This window comes from Candoia aspera, chromosome 4, assembly GCF_035149785.1.
Source record: "Candoia aspera isolate rCanAsp1 chromosome 4, rCanAsp1.hap2, whole genome shotgun sequence".
NCBI lineage: Eukaryota > Metazoa > Chordata > Lepidosauria > Squamata > Boidae > Candoia > Candoia aspera.
In genome coordinates, this window is record NC_086156.1 from 106,241,452 (window position 1) to 106,257,724 (window position 16,273).

Here is a 16,273-nt window from a genome sequence, read left to right on the forward strand (position 1 = left end):
ATTTTTCCCTTTCACAGGGACTATGTAAGTTCTGCTTACAATGATAGGGAGTGAAGGTTGAATTACCTTGATGGGACCTTTAAAAAAAAAAGAGAGAGCATCATGCATGTTGCAGTGATGAAATGATTCTTGGTTCCTCCATTTTTCTTCTTCATACAATAATTAAATGTTTCATTGTATAACTTGGTAGTGATAGGATTTGGGTGTCCTTGTTGACCACAAGTTAAACATGAGCCAGCAGTGTGATGCAGTTGCTAAAAAGGCAAATGCTATCTCAGAGTCCATAGGAGCTTAGAGTCCAGATCACAGGAAGCCATTGTTCCAACTTTAGTCTGCTCTGGCCAAACTCCATTTGGAGTTCTGTGTCAAATTCTGGGCATGTTTAATCTATTAGAAAGATGACTGAAAGGAGCTTTGATGGTCATCTTCAACTAGCTAAAAGACTGTCAAACAGAAGGAGGAGTAGACTTACTCTCTGTTGCCCCGAGAGTAGGCTTAAAAGTGGGTTAAAAGTACAAGGAAATAGGTTCAGGCTAGATATCAGGAGTTCTCTTTGCCAGATGTCTTTAAAACAAAGCCTAGATGGTCATCGGTCAGAGATGCTCCAGAAAATCCTTCACTGAACAGGGAGGTGGTCTAGATGACTTTTATAGTACCTTTCAAGACTGATTCTATGATCCGCTGATTACAGGATGGTCAGATGACCATTCAATTTTATGTGGTTAGGTGATAATTGTAAAAAACTTAAAATAAAAAAAATGAAGGAACACAAGGAAAGAGACAATGCAGACATGGCCATGTTAAAGCTTTTACAAAAGAAAAAAAAAAAAGAACTACTGGCCACTGGAAAATGTACAGTGTTTTATTTGTTTATTTATTTATCTATCTAATTTGTCCCCACCCATCTCCTCCCATCGGGGGACTTTTGGTGGTTTACAGTAATCAATTAAAACAACAATAATAAAATTCACAATATAAAATTACAATAAAAAAATATAAATAAGAATAAAAAATAAAAAAGTCCAAGTGGCAAAAGAATCTAAAGCAGTCCAAGTGTGGGAGGAGTGGTCTATAGCAGCCATCCCCTATTCCCCTCTCTGCCCCAAGCGAGGCAGCAGAGCCAGGTCTTCAGACTCCTCCGAAAGGCCAGGAGCGATGGGGCCAATCTCACCTCCTGGGGCAGCATGTTCCATAGGGCGGGCGCCACTGCAGAGAAGCCCTGCTTCCTGGACCCCGCCAAACAAAGTTGTCTTAGAGACGGGGTCCGCAGCATGCCCTCTCTGCACGATCGGGTGGGATGGGCTGATGTAATGGGGAAGAGGCAGTCCCTCAGGTAACCTGGCCCCATGCCATGTAGGGCTTTAAAGGTAATAACCAACACCTTGAATTGGACCCGGAAGCAAACTGGTACCCAATGCAGCTCGCACAGCAGCGATGTTACATGTGCCTTCTGGGGGCACCAAAGACAGCTCGCGCGGCTGCATTCTGGACCAGCTGAAGCTTCCGGATACTTCCAGTTTTGTCCATCATCTTCCATTTGATTTTGGTCCCCCCTGCCAAATAAGGCAAAACTGAACAGGAGGCAATATTTAACACAGCACCAGTCTGAATAAGGACCCGATGTCATGAGTAAGGATGGTGAGCAGGGGGCTCCCATCCAGGCTGTAAAGCGCATGCGTAGTACTGAGGAATTAGGTAGCCATTCAAAGAGACACAGATCAGGCCCGCCTTAGCCTTTGGGGTTTATATGTCTGGGTTTTTCCCACGCTTCTTCAGTTTGTTAGGATTTTCTGTCATGTAGCAGTAATAAACATTAGAGACCTACTCCTCGTCTCAGCGTGATTTCTGACTGTTAGGACACCCAGCTTGTCTAGAAATGACTCCCCTTTACTCCAACAAAGATCACCTGAGCAATTTGTATTGCAACTCCAGATGAACATATTTGGGGGAATGGACCCGGAGTGATGCTCTCTTTTCTTCAACTCCATCCTTGCAGGCCTGGGGTGCTGAAGGAGCCCAAGGTGATGGGAGCATTCTCGTTCTTCGTCTTCTTCTTCACCCTCTTGGGTCTGGCTAGGCAGGTAATTTCCTTCCAGTTCCCACTCTGACTAAGCTTGTGAGACCTTCCTTTTTGTTTAGTGCCCTCCATGTCTCATAAACTTAGGGTTGGGTGACAAACCTATGCTTGCATTGGTAATACTAGGAAGTTCTCCACTATTACACATGAGAAATGGGGCAGGTTCTGTATTGTACCCACGAAATGCATCTTGGGGAAGTTGGTTTGGCTCAAACTGCAATGCAAATTTCCCATCACTCTTTCAAGGTCACCTCCTCACATCCTGCCTCCCTTTCGTCTTTATGGTTTGAGGCTTCGCAAATCTTTAGAAATGCTTATCCAGTAGAATGAGAAAAGCTGTTTAATGTGGTTAAAGCAGCGGTGTGTTACAGGAATCTAGCTTTGCCCTTGTTAGTTGTGAATGAGAGAGTTTTCATGCAGATTGTAGCTGATTTGGTGAAAAATAGAGCACAGCAGAAAAAATGTTCCAGATATGATCATGTTTAAACATTGGTTTATAAAACTACGAAGTTCTTAAGACTGTTTTTCCTGGAACTTAGACTTGTATATCATTGGGAAAAAAAGCATAACTCAACCCCCCTGTTTTTCCCCTGTAATCATTTTACCACTTAATAAAAACCGCAAGTTTGCCATATTATATACCACATTCGCAGTTCATACCACATTGGTGCAGCCTTGCTCTGGGTGTGTCTTCCCTGACACGAAACCTTGAAAAGGGGTAGAAGAGAATCGGGAAAAAAGTTTCCATTTGATGCAGTGGGACCATTTTCCCCCATGCAAAAAGCTGGCATGGAACCTCTGGATCAAGACTGCAGCCAGAGCAAAGAATTCATGTCTCCCTATACTGTCCTCCAAACTCACATATTCAGAGCCTCGAGTCTTACTTAGCTTTGTACTGAACTTTATATTAGTAGCTGATATAAACATTATAGGAAAGACATTGCTTTTCCTCCTGTGTTTGATTCTGAATGATTGGAAAGAGCTTATATTTCTATATTAAGAGTTACAGTACTTTTATGGAACTCATTTGATAACCACAAGCAGCCTTTCTATGGAGAGTCTCAACCCTTGCTTCTTCTTTTTTAACGACCTGAGATTATTTGTGGTGCAGAGTGGGGGAGGGATACGTGGCTTAAGTCCCTACTTTCCAGGAGTGTATGAGGTTTGAGAACTTGCTGATAACTTCCAAGAGTTTGTGACCTTGTATACTCCATCCTTAAAGTCGTTGGATAATGCTTAATATTTATTCATTGTTTACAAAAGAGAAGGTCCTCACTGCACGATCTAATCTTCTTGCCCTCAGAATGAGTACTACTGCCGCTTAGATTTTCTCTGGAAGAAGAAGTTCAAGAAAGAACGTGAAGAGATTGAAACCATGGAGAACCTCAATCGGGTCCTGCTGGAAAATGTTCTCCCAGCTGATGTAGCTCAGCAGTTCATTCGCCAAAACCGGCGCAATACGGTGAGCCTTGAAGCTTGACATCTCATTGGTGATGCCAGAGAGGGAGGTGAGGCAGAACCACACCTGACCCAGTGCTACCTGGCCAGGTTCTTGACACAGAGCCAACAGAGGTTGGAAGGGCAGGAAGGAAGATGGCAGAAGAAAGATTTTGCTCATCTATGAGAATTTTATCTGTCTCCCTGGGAAACCAATCAAACTAGGAGTGGCTGCCAAGGTTTGTACTGCAGAAACAAACTAAAAATCTTGTTGGTGGGTTGCCCATCCTGCTGTTCAGCATTTTCCCTACCTGAGCTGGTGAAGGTAGCTTCTTGGACTTCTCAGCTGCCATGACAGCCATGAGACTGTCCCAGAACATCACAGCCCAACATGTATTAAAAGACATTCTCTCAGGTTGGTTTTATGGATAAGACAACCATATCCAAAGACTTGGAACTTTTGTAGCTATGTTGCAATGGTTAAGCCGCCCTTCCTGATCTTCCAGGAAGGTGACAGGAAGTTGAAGATCCTTTCCTGTCCCTCTGTTTTTAGGAGGCAGAGTTTGAATATCTTTGGTGTGGGTTTTTAAGGGTTATGATTGCAGAATTTGGATGATCCTCACTCTTTCTCTGCCAGCAGGATCTATATCACCAGTCATATGACTGTGTCTGTGTTCTCTTCGCTTCTATTCCGGACTTCAAAGAATTTTATTCTGAATCCAACGTCAACCATGAAGGACTTGAGTGCCTTCGACTGCTCAACGAGATCATTGCTGACTTTGATGAGGTATTGGGATAAATATCATCTCATCTCATCTCATTTCATCTCATCTCATTATATCATATATCATATCATATCATATCATAATCATATATCTGCTCTTTCTTTCTTCTCCCTCTGTGTGTATGTGTGTTCATGTATTCTCACATACATGCAGCTAAATATATACACTTGCAGGATTTTTATACTGCTTTCCAACTGTTCTCAACTGCTCACACTTGTAAAAATGTCAGTAAAACAAACAGTAAAAAAGTCCCAACAAAGCAAACATCAGAATACATAAAATGCATCTTATTTTAGCAGAAATTCCATACAAAATGCAATAAAATGCGACGGTTAAATTAAATACAGATGGATGCAGAGAGGAGATGGGACAGATTTCTGAATAAGTGAAAGAATATCCTGACTCCCACTGACAGAAATCCCTCTCAATTGCTTTTTTTTTCTCCAGTTCACATAAAAAGTATTTGCAGTTCTGAGCAGCTTATACTTAATATATTCTCTCTTCCTTACCTGGCCTCTTCCTTTCTTAAGACAGAGAAATCATCATATAGACAATCAGAGTTAATCATGCCATGAGGGAAAACTGTACTTATAGGCAATGCCCTCACTCTAAATAAGCTGGTTTTGCCTTAATCTAATCAAAGCCAATAGGTGTCATGACAGCTCTGTTTATTTCTGAAGTAGAACGTTTAAATAAATAAATAATACTCAAGGGACCAAACATTAGCCAATCACAGCCAGCAGCCAATGATCATTAAAAGCATGAGTGGTCCACCTTTTGAGTCATCAAGGGTCACAGTTAACACCTGGTGGGGGGAGGGGTTGAGGGCCAAAAGCTTGTTGGAGCTGCATCACTTGTGGACCAGTCTGGAGTTTGAAAGGAAGTATTTGGGGGGGCAGGGATATTTTTTATTGTGATATTCCTTATTTTGGGCTTAAACTGTAATTTTCGTCTGTTTCCTACCTCAAAATGGAGGAAACTGTATTCCAGCAATGATGATCAAAGAGGGTTCTATAGACTGCAAAAAGCTGGCTTTTAGCCCCTGATTAAAAAAAATAAGATGTAGGATAGTGATGGGATTTAAGGAATCTATGATCTGGAGAAATTTTAGCACAACCCTAGGTTAGGAAGTAGAAACATACCATGTGGTTATACCATTCTGATTAGTATCAAATGGTTAGGGTAAGCATATATTCAGGATGAAAAGATGGGGAGGTAGAAATGTGCTAGGTGGAAAAAATTAAAGGGGCTAGAAGATACATTAAGAAAACTGGCTCAGTACAGTCCTTCTTCAACTGAACTGCTTCAGATTGCAAACAGAAAATGGCAGATTATTATTACCTTTTATGTGCAATACTACTTGTAGAAAGTTAATATTACTGTGGCTGAGATCTAGTTGGATGATCAATACAATGTTCATTTGGCTCTCAGAGCCAAATTTGGCTCTCATTTGTTGGAATGTTCATTTGGCTCTCAGAGTTGTGAGAAATATCCATGCTTGGAGATAACATCTGCCTGATTGGACCTCCATCGTACTTCAGATTCATGTTGTAAATTCCCTGAGTGCGTCTGACTAAATATCTTTCAGAGAAAAATTCTAGGCTAGATAAATGATTGATATGATCCTGCAAGAATGTCTTAGCTTTTGAACTACCAGAATAAACAATTTCCTGTCTCTCTTTTAACAGCTCCTCCTGAAACCCAAGTTCAGTGGGGTTGAGAAGATCAAAACCATTGGTAGCACTTACATGGCAGCTACTGGCTTAAATGTGGCAGCTGGCCAGGACAACCAACAGGTGGTGTCTTCCTTCAGGGTGACTCTACTCATCCCAAATCTATCAGTGGGACTGAGATTTAATGTCCTGTTTCCAAGGGGTGTGTGCCTACATTAGCTTCTTCAGGGCCATAGTATTGGTGCTTATTAGTTACATCTTTTTTGTATAAATTGTGTGGGCTACAGGATCCTTTAATTTTGGAACTGTTCCATAATTTTGCTCTTCAGGATCATGCTGTGTGTGTGTGTGAAAGAGTATATGCATATGAATGGGATGTGTATGGCAAGGAATCTGTAGAGGGAAGAAGGAATGGCCTTGAGGGACAGGAGGAAGAGCTGCTACCGAGGTAAGGGTCAGATTAGAGGTGGCTGAGTCCAGAGTTGGAATGTAACATGAGTAAATGTCTTGACTGGTCCTTCCCTAGTTCACATGAAGATAAAGGGAGGGAAAGGAGAAGCTTATTCAAACTTGCAAAATTCTGTTATTATAGTGCAAACTTGCAAGATTTAAAAGTAGCACTGAAATACATGGTTTGGTGGAGTCCTTGGTGCTCTCTGAGCCTTGTTTTCTTGCAGACGTTTCATTGCCAGACTAGGCAACATCTTCAGTGCAAAGAGGGAGTGGGCCTTGCTCTCAGTTTATAAGGACTCCACAGTTCAACCCTGAGCTACAATATTCGCTTTGATTGATACATGGTTTTGGTTTCCAAGTCTGATCTACCTTGAAGGGCTGACTTTGACTTTGCAGTAGGAGAATAAGGGGGAAAGAAACCTTTTCAGTTTGTGCTAAGTCACTTTCCTCTGATATTTACCTGTGCGTTTTTTTGCTCCTGTTCTTTACATTCTCTGTCCACTGGTTTGTGCTGATACATATATCTTTATGGATGATTTGTGCAGGACACCGAGCAGAGCTACACCCACCTGGGAACCATGGTGGAGTTTGCCATGGCTTTGGTGGCCAAATTGGACATTATCAACAAGCACTCTTTCAACACTTTCAAACTCCGTGTTGGTGAGTGCTAGCAGATTGAGCATGATCTAAGAAAAGTCCTCTCTGAAACATACTTCAGCTATTAATTCATTATATGATGAAAACATGACATTTTTAGAGAAAAAGGGGAGCTGGTGTCCAAATCTAATTATTTCCCTTCTGGGACTGAGCTATGAAAAATGCTGGTCCTTGCTCAACATGAATTTAATTTTTAGCTTTACAACATTTTTTTTTAAAGTCCTATGTTGCAATTGAATGAATAAAGTTTTAAAAATTCACATGGTGCTCTAGGGGAGCATCCTCCTCAAAGCATAGAAAAGACAGAAAGGCCAGATTCTTGGATCAGTGCTGGATTGCTGGTACGCATGCCTGTCGGTTCACTTTATGGAATGTAGTAATGAAAGAGATAGCAACAGGAACGTGAGAAGAGAATTGAACATAAGGAACTTGTATGAACTTTTGACCTAAACTATTTGTATCCTTGCTTAATTCCATCAATGGCCACTGTTAAGCTCTGGAAACTCTTGCAGGTATAAATCATGGACCAGTTGTTGCTGGGGTCATTGGAGCCCAGAAACCCCAATATGATATTTGGGGAAACACTGTGAATGTGGCCAGTCGAATGGAGAGCACAGGAGTTCTGGGGAAGATACAGGTAGATACAGAACCTTCCTGTCTGTATGGCCTCCTTTCTATGTGTTGTGTCCTAGCACTCCTGATTCTATCTCTGCAACCATCCAACAGATTTAAATGAATTACATCTATAGAAAGCAACTGCAGTTGGAAGTTGCTGAAAGGAACATTTGTCACGGCTCTTCCTCGTGATAGTAATATGGACAGGCAGTGCCCTTCTCTTTGTTTCTGGAATTCATACAAAAAGTGATGGGAGATAAAGACCTGCATGCATTTTTCCCAAAGACATCTGGCTGAACACTGGTGGAGACAGGATGCCAGGCTGTTGAAAATGTCTATCTTACACAATGAAATGGTGATAGGAAAATGATCTTGTTCTCCCTATCCTAAACCCGCTAGTGCTGGAGCTTGATTGTAGTAAGTGCAGTAAAACCTGGTGGAAGGATTTTTTTTTTCACCCTGTTGATTGATTTACCCATTAATTAATTTTTTGTGGAGTTCTTGGTACTCTCTGACATTGGTGGTTTACTTGCAGATGTTTCATTACCTAACTAGGTAACATCATCAGTGCCAAGTTCAAAGAATACCAAGAACCCTAAAGTAAACATTTTAATGTACCTTTTTGCAATATATGGCTATTTTTGTATGCCGTTTTCCCCTCATTCATGCTTTTGGTTCACAGTTTCTGAGCTGAATGCCAGTAGATTCCAGGAATGTTATGCCTGTTCACGCTGGGGCAGATTGCATCAAGTGGACCGCACCATTTGGCTAGGAGAGAAAATAATTTATGCCTGATTTTTCTGACATGCCTAGTAAGAGTCGCACACCCTCCTGGAATCACATATCAAGGGCCAGGACAGTTCCAGCTCCTGGCCTTGTTTGTGGCCTTCACTCATTTTTGCTGTGGCTCCAAATCAGAACTGTGTCAATTCCTTGCCATCATTTGACATCCTGCACAATAACCCAGATTCACTGTAGTTCTGGGGCACTTGTGGATAGACTGAAGGCTGTTTACCACATATCTGTGCTCATGCTTGCAAATGGTAGAAGATATGCAGAGAAAATACTGCAAAATGGTCTGCCTTTCAATTCAGATGAGAACAATATCTTTAGGAAAGTACCCCCCAAAAGAGATACATCTTCTGCAGAAAAAAATATGCCTTGTTTCCTGTTTGATACAGGGAAGACAAAAGAAGGACCTTGTCTGAAATGCATTGAAATTATTATTATTATTATTATTATTATTAATAATAATAGTTTTAGCAGTGTATCTAACACGCCCAAGTTCAATAGCTTTCCTTTCCCTTTTTCATTCAGTTCTAATTTAAACCAACAGCAATATATTTAAGTCACTCTTTGGTTGTCTTTGAAATCACAGTAGAGCCCCAGTCAATCTCTTGGTGGTTCTGGGGCTGCCCTTCATTTTGGGGAGAGGGGCAAAATCTTCAGAGATGATTCTGCATTATACATCAAGTTCAGGTCATGATTTTCCATTTTGAGCTTATCTTTAGCAACTGCTGCTGAAATTCAGTAGGGGGAGGTCAGAGGGGTTCTAGAGACTGCAGAAAGGTGACACAAGGGCCACCTATGGCTCTGGGACCAAATAGTTACCTACACTCTCCCACCCCACTGTAACAAATCAATTCGATTCTATGTCAGCTTTACCTTGTTTAATCTGGTTGAAACCAACCTAACAAAGAGAACAGCTATGTTGATGATTGTTCTAGGTAACATTTGGAATGCTGAGCCCCCTTTCATTTTTCTGTTAAGGCACTTCAGCTGAAACTTTCGAAGTCTTCTTGGGCCAAAAAAAAAAAAAATCCAAACTATCTTCTCCCATTAATAATATTATGCCATTCCTTTGGGAAAGGAACAGTAATAAATAAGTTAAAATTGGGGAACAAGGGAGGAAAAAAACCAGCTGTAGCTTATCAACCACCTTTATGCTCTCCTTCTTCCTTCGCACAGGTAACAGAAGAAACAGCTAAAGCTTTGGAGACATTAGGCTATACTTGCTCCCTGCGTGGGGTTATCAAGGTGAAGGGCAAAGGTGAACTGAGAACTTACTTTGTCTGTACGGAGACGGCCCGCTCTTGCTCCCAGGCACCGATGTTGAGCTAAATCTCTTGGAATGAAACTAAGACTCTTGAGGGCTGGGATTTTCACTGAAGAGTTACAGACTGCTGCTCCTGGCACTTGGGGGAGCAGGTGGCTTATTTTGATAAAGCCTTCTAGTTCTGTAGGAAGAGGCACATGCAGTGGGAATTGGGAGAAACAGAGCCTAAGGAGGCACCATTTTGTTTTCTATGAGAAAGCCTCTAGCTCCATCACCACAGCAAACCCATGTTATCCTGTCATTGCAAGGTTGGAATCTGAGCATTTGGTCTTGGTCTTGAGAAGAGGAGATAGAGCTTTCTCCTGATCTGCAGAAAGAAGGCTACAATTCATCAGTCAGCTTGGAGGTGATGGATCCTCCTTTGAGGAACTTCAGTGTTCAGAATGTTTACTCAGCTGCAGTGCTTGATGATGACTCATTTTCCACATTCTTTCAATCTGGGCTGTACTAATATTACCAATCCCCAACCATCATGTCCAAAAGACCCTTAAGCCCAAACCACTCTCAAGCAAAATTGAGGCTTGGCTTTATAGAGCCTCTGAAGATTGAGAGCATGAGATTGGTAATGTTATTGGTTGTGCAGATATCTCAACAGGCAGGTCATATCTAGAATTAAGGATAATTTGAGAATGAGGGCAGCAAAGAAGTCGTTGTACTGGTATTACTGGAGCATTCTCTAGTTGCATAGGGCTAGTTGGGTATTGACTCTCTCAGATATATCAATGGAAATAGGTTAAGTTGGCAACAGAAAATGCTACCGTTTCCTGCCATTCTTTCTAGGCCAACTTCCTGCTGGGTGATCAATTTCCACTTCTTCTTTCTGTTGTGGTTTGAGTGGTTTGCAATGCTGGCATATGCTCTGCCTGGCTAAGTTTAAAAGCTGGTTTCATGTGGTTAAAGGAGCTGAACAGCTACAGAGTCCCCCCACACCTCCTCTCTATCTCCCTTTTTCTTTCTGTCTCTCTGTTTCTTTTCTCAGTCACTGAACTCATGCCTGTCAATGGAGATTTAGGAAAAAGGGATGGCAAATGGGTTCTAAAAAAATGCAGCATAAACTTTACAAGAAGGTGAGCCTATGGCATTGAGACTTAACCTCTGCATTGTGATTTTAAAGCAGGAATGGAAAACCCATGAGCCTCCAGATGTTAATCTACAACTTCCAGCATCCTTTAGCCAAAGGGAAAAGGAAAACCTGGGAAAGGCATTGCCAGACAGTTGAGAGGTGCAACATTCAACACTTCCTACCTTTCTTCCCTAAAACATTGCATTTAATAAGTTAGGCCCATTCTGGGCATTAGAAAACTCTCTCTGCCACATTGCTAAGCTCATACTTTGCTTTGGTGTTGCCCTGAATGCAATTGGAGTAACTATTCCCTGAAATCCTCTTAGCTGAGATTTACAGTAATAGTAGGGCAATGAGTAAATGCAAAGCCTTGGTCAAAATCCTTTGTAAGTTTGCAGGGATTGATGGCATGCAGTGTCTTCTGCTGATGTAAAAGGAGGCCTTGCCAGAAGAAATGTTCCTCTTTTCTGTCTGCGTGTGCGCACGTGTGTGTGTGGGTAAGAAGGCTCCCCTTAACAGCCAAAGCTGGCATATTTAAATTCTTGCAAAAATAAACAGTGTTATCTATTTTATTTGTACATCATTAAGTCTCCCAAGGACTTCTTGGGTTGGTTTTGTGCTGCCTCTTTTCTGTTAACAATTGCATGGTTGCCAACATTTCTCCTGAGAACTGCAATTCCCTGCTGGTTGTTTCATCATTTATTGGCAAGAGTATAAAAGCGTTGCCTTTACCAGAAAAAAAGAGAGAGAGAGAGAGAAAACAACCCCTAAATGCTGCCTTAAAGAGGTACAAATGTGTTATATGAGAACCTGAAGTGTGCCAAAAGAAATACATTCCTGGAAAACCACTCTGAATTCAATATACCCGTGCAGGGTGAGGTGGTCCAGTATACACAGCCTTTGCATGAATTTCTGCTTGTTTCTTACCAGGAAGTTAATTTTGCAGTGGCCAGCTTCAAACATTCCTTCTGACAATCTCTTCTGATTACACAACCGCGACAGAATTACTCACCTGCTGATGAAGTTACGCACTGAATCTCTACTAATGTGCATGACTCACACAACAATCTGGGAGGTGCCAAAAAATATTCCCTTTTCCCCCTTTCAGAATCTACAAATTGTTAGTGCAGAAACAGATGCCAAATTTCAAAAGGGCCTCTTGTGTTAATTTAGACAGGAAAATAAACATTTCTTAGTTTTGATAAAATTGGAATGTGCTGCAGGCAAACTTGAGGGCTGTGCAGGGTTTGGAAATAATTTGGAAAGTATGTTTTGCAGTGCACAGGAATGGAAAGATAGGCCCTAACTGCAACTCTTGAATACAGATGTGTCTTTTCCAGGACTGCATAGCTACCTTCTGTGGCTGTCACATGATCCTGGGAAATGACACAGCTGCTTTCAAGAGTTGCATTACAGTATCTCTTTGTATTCTGAAGCACCTTTGTGGAATCAAAAATACTACTCAAGCCCAAAAGCACCCTTAGCCTCCTTGAAAGACTAAGAAGAGAGCTCTTATCCCTTTTGTTCAGGGAGTCAGGGCTGTCCTAAGGCCTGCTGCCAAGCAAAGAACAAGAAGGCAGTCCAAGCTGGTAAGCTGAACCATGTTTCAGTGGTCTTTATGGGACAGCATCCCTCCACTCCTCCCTGAGGACACTAATTTAGAAAGTGGAAAGATGGTAGATCTTGTGGCCTAAACAGATTTGTTCTCCAACCTTTTTGTCTCCTGCCCCTTCAAAAATTTAAATTACCATTAAGCAAACCTTCCTTTGATCGTAGTCATAACAAGCAAATGAAAAGTTTGTATATGAAAGTCCACCATAAGATCCCATTACAGTGCATCCCAAATTTCAAATGCATGTGGTGCCCAACATTTGCCCAACATATCACACATTTTAAACATTTGCCCTTGCACACAGTTCTATGGTCATGAGTTAATTATATATAAACGTCTTTATTGCAATGTCCTGCAATGAAATACAGGTTAAAATGCTGGACCGTTCCCTTCTCCCATTGGCCACAATAATGATTTCTTTTGAAGATATCAGGACTTTAGCCTGTTATGACCCCTCTTTCTCTGGCTAATCGCTTCCCAAAAGAAGCAAATTCCAAACCTCTTCATGGTATCTCAAAGCTCCTTTTTATCCCTACAAGCAGGGATATATATGAAAAAAAAAAGAAATGTGTATTTTTTCTTTTTTTCTTTTTCTGTTATTATCTAAAAAAGCAATAAAAATTAATAATAAAAAAAATGAAAAGATACAGGGCAACAAAACAGTTCAAGAATACTAACAGAAGTAGTTAAATGGAAAAAGAAAAGAGGAAAGTTTCAAGGGGGAATATCAGCGGTAAGCACATTTTTCTTCTCCCAAGACAATTGCAAATTGATGCATAAAAACAGAGAGGGGAGCTTTCTGCAAAGGCTTGTGTGAATTGATTTGAAAGGGGAAAAAGAGGAAATCCAGGGTTTCTGGGTACTAATAGTGAAACTGGACGAACCTTGCTCCGATTTTAGATATATAGAATTAGGTTGCATACAGATTGTATACAAGCCTGGTGTTTCATGGTTTCTAAATGTTGGCACTTAACGGACACAAAGTCATTGATTCATCTCACATGTTCAGCAAGGACTTCACAGTACTTGCAACAATCCTTGGGGATGCTTGCTAAACATAATGCCAAATAGTTTGTTCAAGGATAGGTAAAAGAAGTTCATATTTAGTCCCTGGAATTCTATGCCCCAAAGTCCAATCAAGTTGCAGAATGAAACTAGTGAGAAATGGAACTGCCTACCTCATACAAAAGGTCACTGAAGAGGATATAGAGAAAGGTAAGAGAGATCATTTCTACAGTGCTCTAGAAGACCTCAGAAGGCTGACAATAAAACTCTGAATGTTCACACTTGCCCATAGTTTCAAGCTGATGTGAGCAGCTTCAAAGATTTTCCACCTTCTTGAGCTGATCCACTGTCTGTTGGGTTAGTAGACATAGTTAACGACTCAGGTTTCCCATTATTTAAGGGTTCAGTCTTGACATCTCGGTCCCGGACGGTACCGTGTCTTAGGCTGGACACCTCTGAGGCTGTTCCTTCAAAGAGTTTGGCCATGAAACCAAAACCAAATGATCGGATAAAGGAGCCCCCACTGAAAGCATAAAGGATGGGGTTGACACTGCTACTGAAGAAGGCAAGAGCCACCAAAATGGGCCTAGCCATCTTCGCCACTTGTCCAACCTTTGAGGAGCCACTCCATAGAGCAATCACATCTAAAAGGTTGATGATATGGTAAGGAAGCCAGAAGAGAGCAAAAGCTACCACGATGAGGCTAATGAGTCGGCTTGTCCGGCGTTTCTGACGGAAACGGGTTTCCTTGAGTCGTTGGCTAATTGTCCCATAGCTGTAGACAACAATAACAAAAGGCAGCAGAAATCCAGTGATGGTTTCAAAGAGGTTGTGGAAGATCAGATCCTTTCTTTCTTCATGGCACAACTTGCAGTAAGCTACGCCATTATGAGCAACTACCTTCCGGTAGACGAGGGAAGGCGCGGCTAAGAAAAGACTTGAGACCCAAATAGTGAAAACCAAAAGCCGGATGGTGCGCCTGGTACGGATTTTCTGTGAGATGAAGGGTTTGGAAACAGCTAGGCAGCGGTCGAGGCTCATGAGGGCAATAAGGTAAACACTGGTGTACATGCTGACCCCACAGATATAATAGCAAATTTGGCAGATGGCCTCACCCATTTCCCATTTCTTGACACTTAGGAATCGCAGGAATATGGGGGCTGTGAGGAGCACTGCCAAGTCAGCAATGGCTAAGTGAAGGATGAGGAGGCAGGTGACTGTTCGCTTGCGGACCCAGCAGACTGCAGTCCACACTACAAAGGCGTTTCCAGGGAACCCCAGGATGAAGGCAAGCGAGAGTACCGCTATGCCTATTGATGCTCCTGGCAGAGGACCACTTGTGGAAGATGTTGCATTTTGGCTTTCAATACAACTATTCATGGTTTCGCTAGAAGTCAGAAGGTGGAGTAGTAACTGTGCCTAAAGAAGAGAAGCAGAAAACATTATTAGAATAAGATGTTCTTTGCCTCCATCTTAAAACCCTCAGAGTTCTTAGCTTGTCATCAACTAACATAAACCAGTCCTCTGCAATGGTAATTTTTGGGCTTCCTATCCAAGAGCCTTCAAAAGAAGCCTATGGTAGGAATAAGTCCAGCTGTCTTAATGAAGTGGGTCAAGACTTAACTAGAGGAGGAACTGAGAGAAGAAACAACAATGCCCCCCTCCCCAAAAAAATCAAGGTTCCTTCTTCTGCCCAATTATAATACTCTATTTTATTCTCCACCAACATTAAACCTTTGTTTGAACATGTGTAGGGCTTCTATGCTTTTCCTTGAAACCGCAAGGATAGAAGAGTCAGGGCCAACTCCAAGTGTGAGGAGCCCCTGAGATAGGCCTACCAGACCTAAACTGAAAAAATCTGGATGACCACCAGTTGGCAAAGAAAGAAAGACCCAAAAATCTTACTTTCCTAGCATCTAATGGCTGTCTGGATATTTGCAGCTCAGATCTGATAGTTCTCATTGAGTAAGATAACTTCTGGTGCGTCATATCTCTTCTTTGTAGGTTTTATAGGCTTATCAGATATTGGGGACAGACTACTGTGTCAAGAGCTACCATGTTAATTTCTCACAATTTTCTAGAGAGGCACCCCATCAAGGGAAATTAAAATGGTGCTAGACTCATTTGTTTGATACTGCTCAGAAGACCTAATTGGAGGGGAGAAAAAAAGTAAAAATGAAAAGAAGGGTTGGTAAGCTAAAAGTACTTATTGGGCAGCTCATGGAAAGCAAGTTCTGAGGTTACTCCTGGGCAAGAGGGGAAAGGGTGTTGAGATATTTGTAGGGATAAATGTCACGGTGGGTATAAACATCTGACCTTGAACATTAATCCTATTTATTATTTGGGAGTTAGAAATATCCAAGTTCTTAATCACATTCAACTGAATGTGTCTTAAAGCAAAGATATTCTTTTTAAAAATCCATTGTGCTATCAGTAAATTTGGATTTTGTTTGTAGCAGCATGAACAATAGTCTCCAAGTCTAGCAGTGGTCATCTTTCTGCAATAAAAAATCCTTTTTAAAAAAAGATACACTACTGAAAGTTACACACAAACAGTGGGAATTACATTTTCAATGACAGACTTACCGTGGGGGAATTTCCTTTTTAAAAGCCCACATCAGGGAAACGTGTGTCTCAAAGGGTGAAAGGAGGGCAATTTCCATACCAAGGCATTACATTATGGGAAGAGGGTTATAAAGCTTCTAAATGGAATGTGATGTAAATGTAACAGCAATAGCTACAATTTTCAATTAAACAAAAATCTGTAGAATGGGAAAAAA

At 41.5% G+C, this 16,273-nt stretch overlaps 2 protein-coding genes across 2 annotated transcripts in view; one reads left to right on the plus strand and one right to left on the minus strand.

The window, feature by feature from the left end:
* The window catches only part of ADCY4 (adenylate cyclase 4), a 34,406-nt gene extending 22,784 nt beyond the window's left edge, over positions 1-11,622 (plus strand). Inside the window, exons 19-25 of the mRNA XM_063301491.1 lie at positions 1,997-2,081; positions 3,381-3,539; positions 4,155-4,301; positions 5,988-6,095; positions 6,971-7,085; positions 7,595-7,719; positions 9,666-11,622. Of these exons, the coding sequence (XP_063157561.1) occupies positions 1,997-2,081; positions 3,381-3,539; positions 4,155-4,301; positions 5,988-6,095; positions 6,971-7,085; positions 7,595-7,719; positions 9,666-9,818 (892 nt within the window). The 3' untranslated portion in view covers positions 9,819-11,622. The remainder of the gene's footprint in view (positions 1-1,996; positions 2,082-3,380; positions 3,540-4,154; positions 4,302-5,987; positions 6,096-6,970; positions 7,086-7,594; positions 7,720-9,665) is intronic.
* A 1,291-nt stretch (positions 11,623-12,913) lies between these two features.
* LTB4R (leukotriene B4 receptor) lies at positions 12,914-15,028 on the minus strand. The gene has a single exon (XM_063301492.1). The coding sequence runs from the start codon at positions 14,871-14,873 to the stop codon at positions 13,788-13,790; it is 1,086 nt and encodes a 361-aa protein (XP_063157562.1). The 5' UTR covers positions 14,874-15,028; the 3' UTR covers positions 12,914-13,787.
* Between the last annotated feature and the right edge of the window lie 1,245 nt (positions 15,029-16,273).

Coding starts and splice junctions, on each gene's coding strand:
- LTB4R (XM_063301492.1), bottom strand. CDS start 14,873: ATGAATAGTTGTATTGAAAGCCAAAATGCAACATCTTCCACAAGTGGT.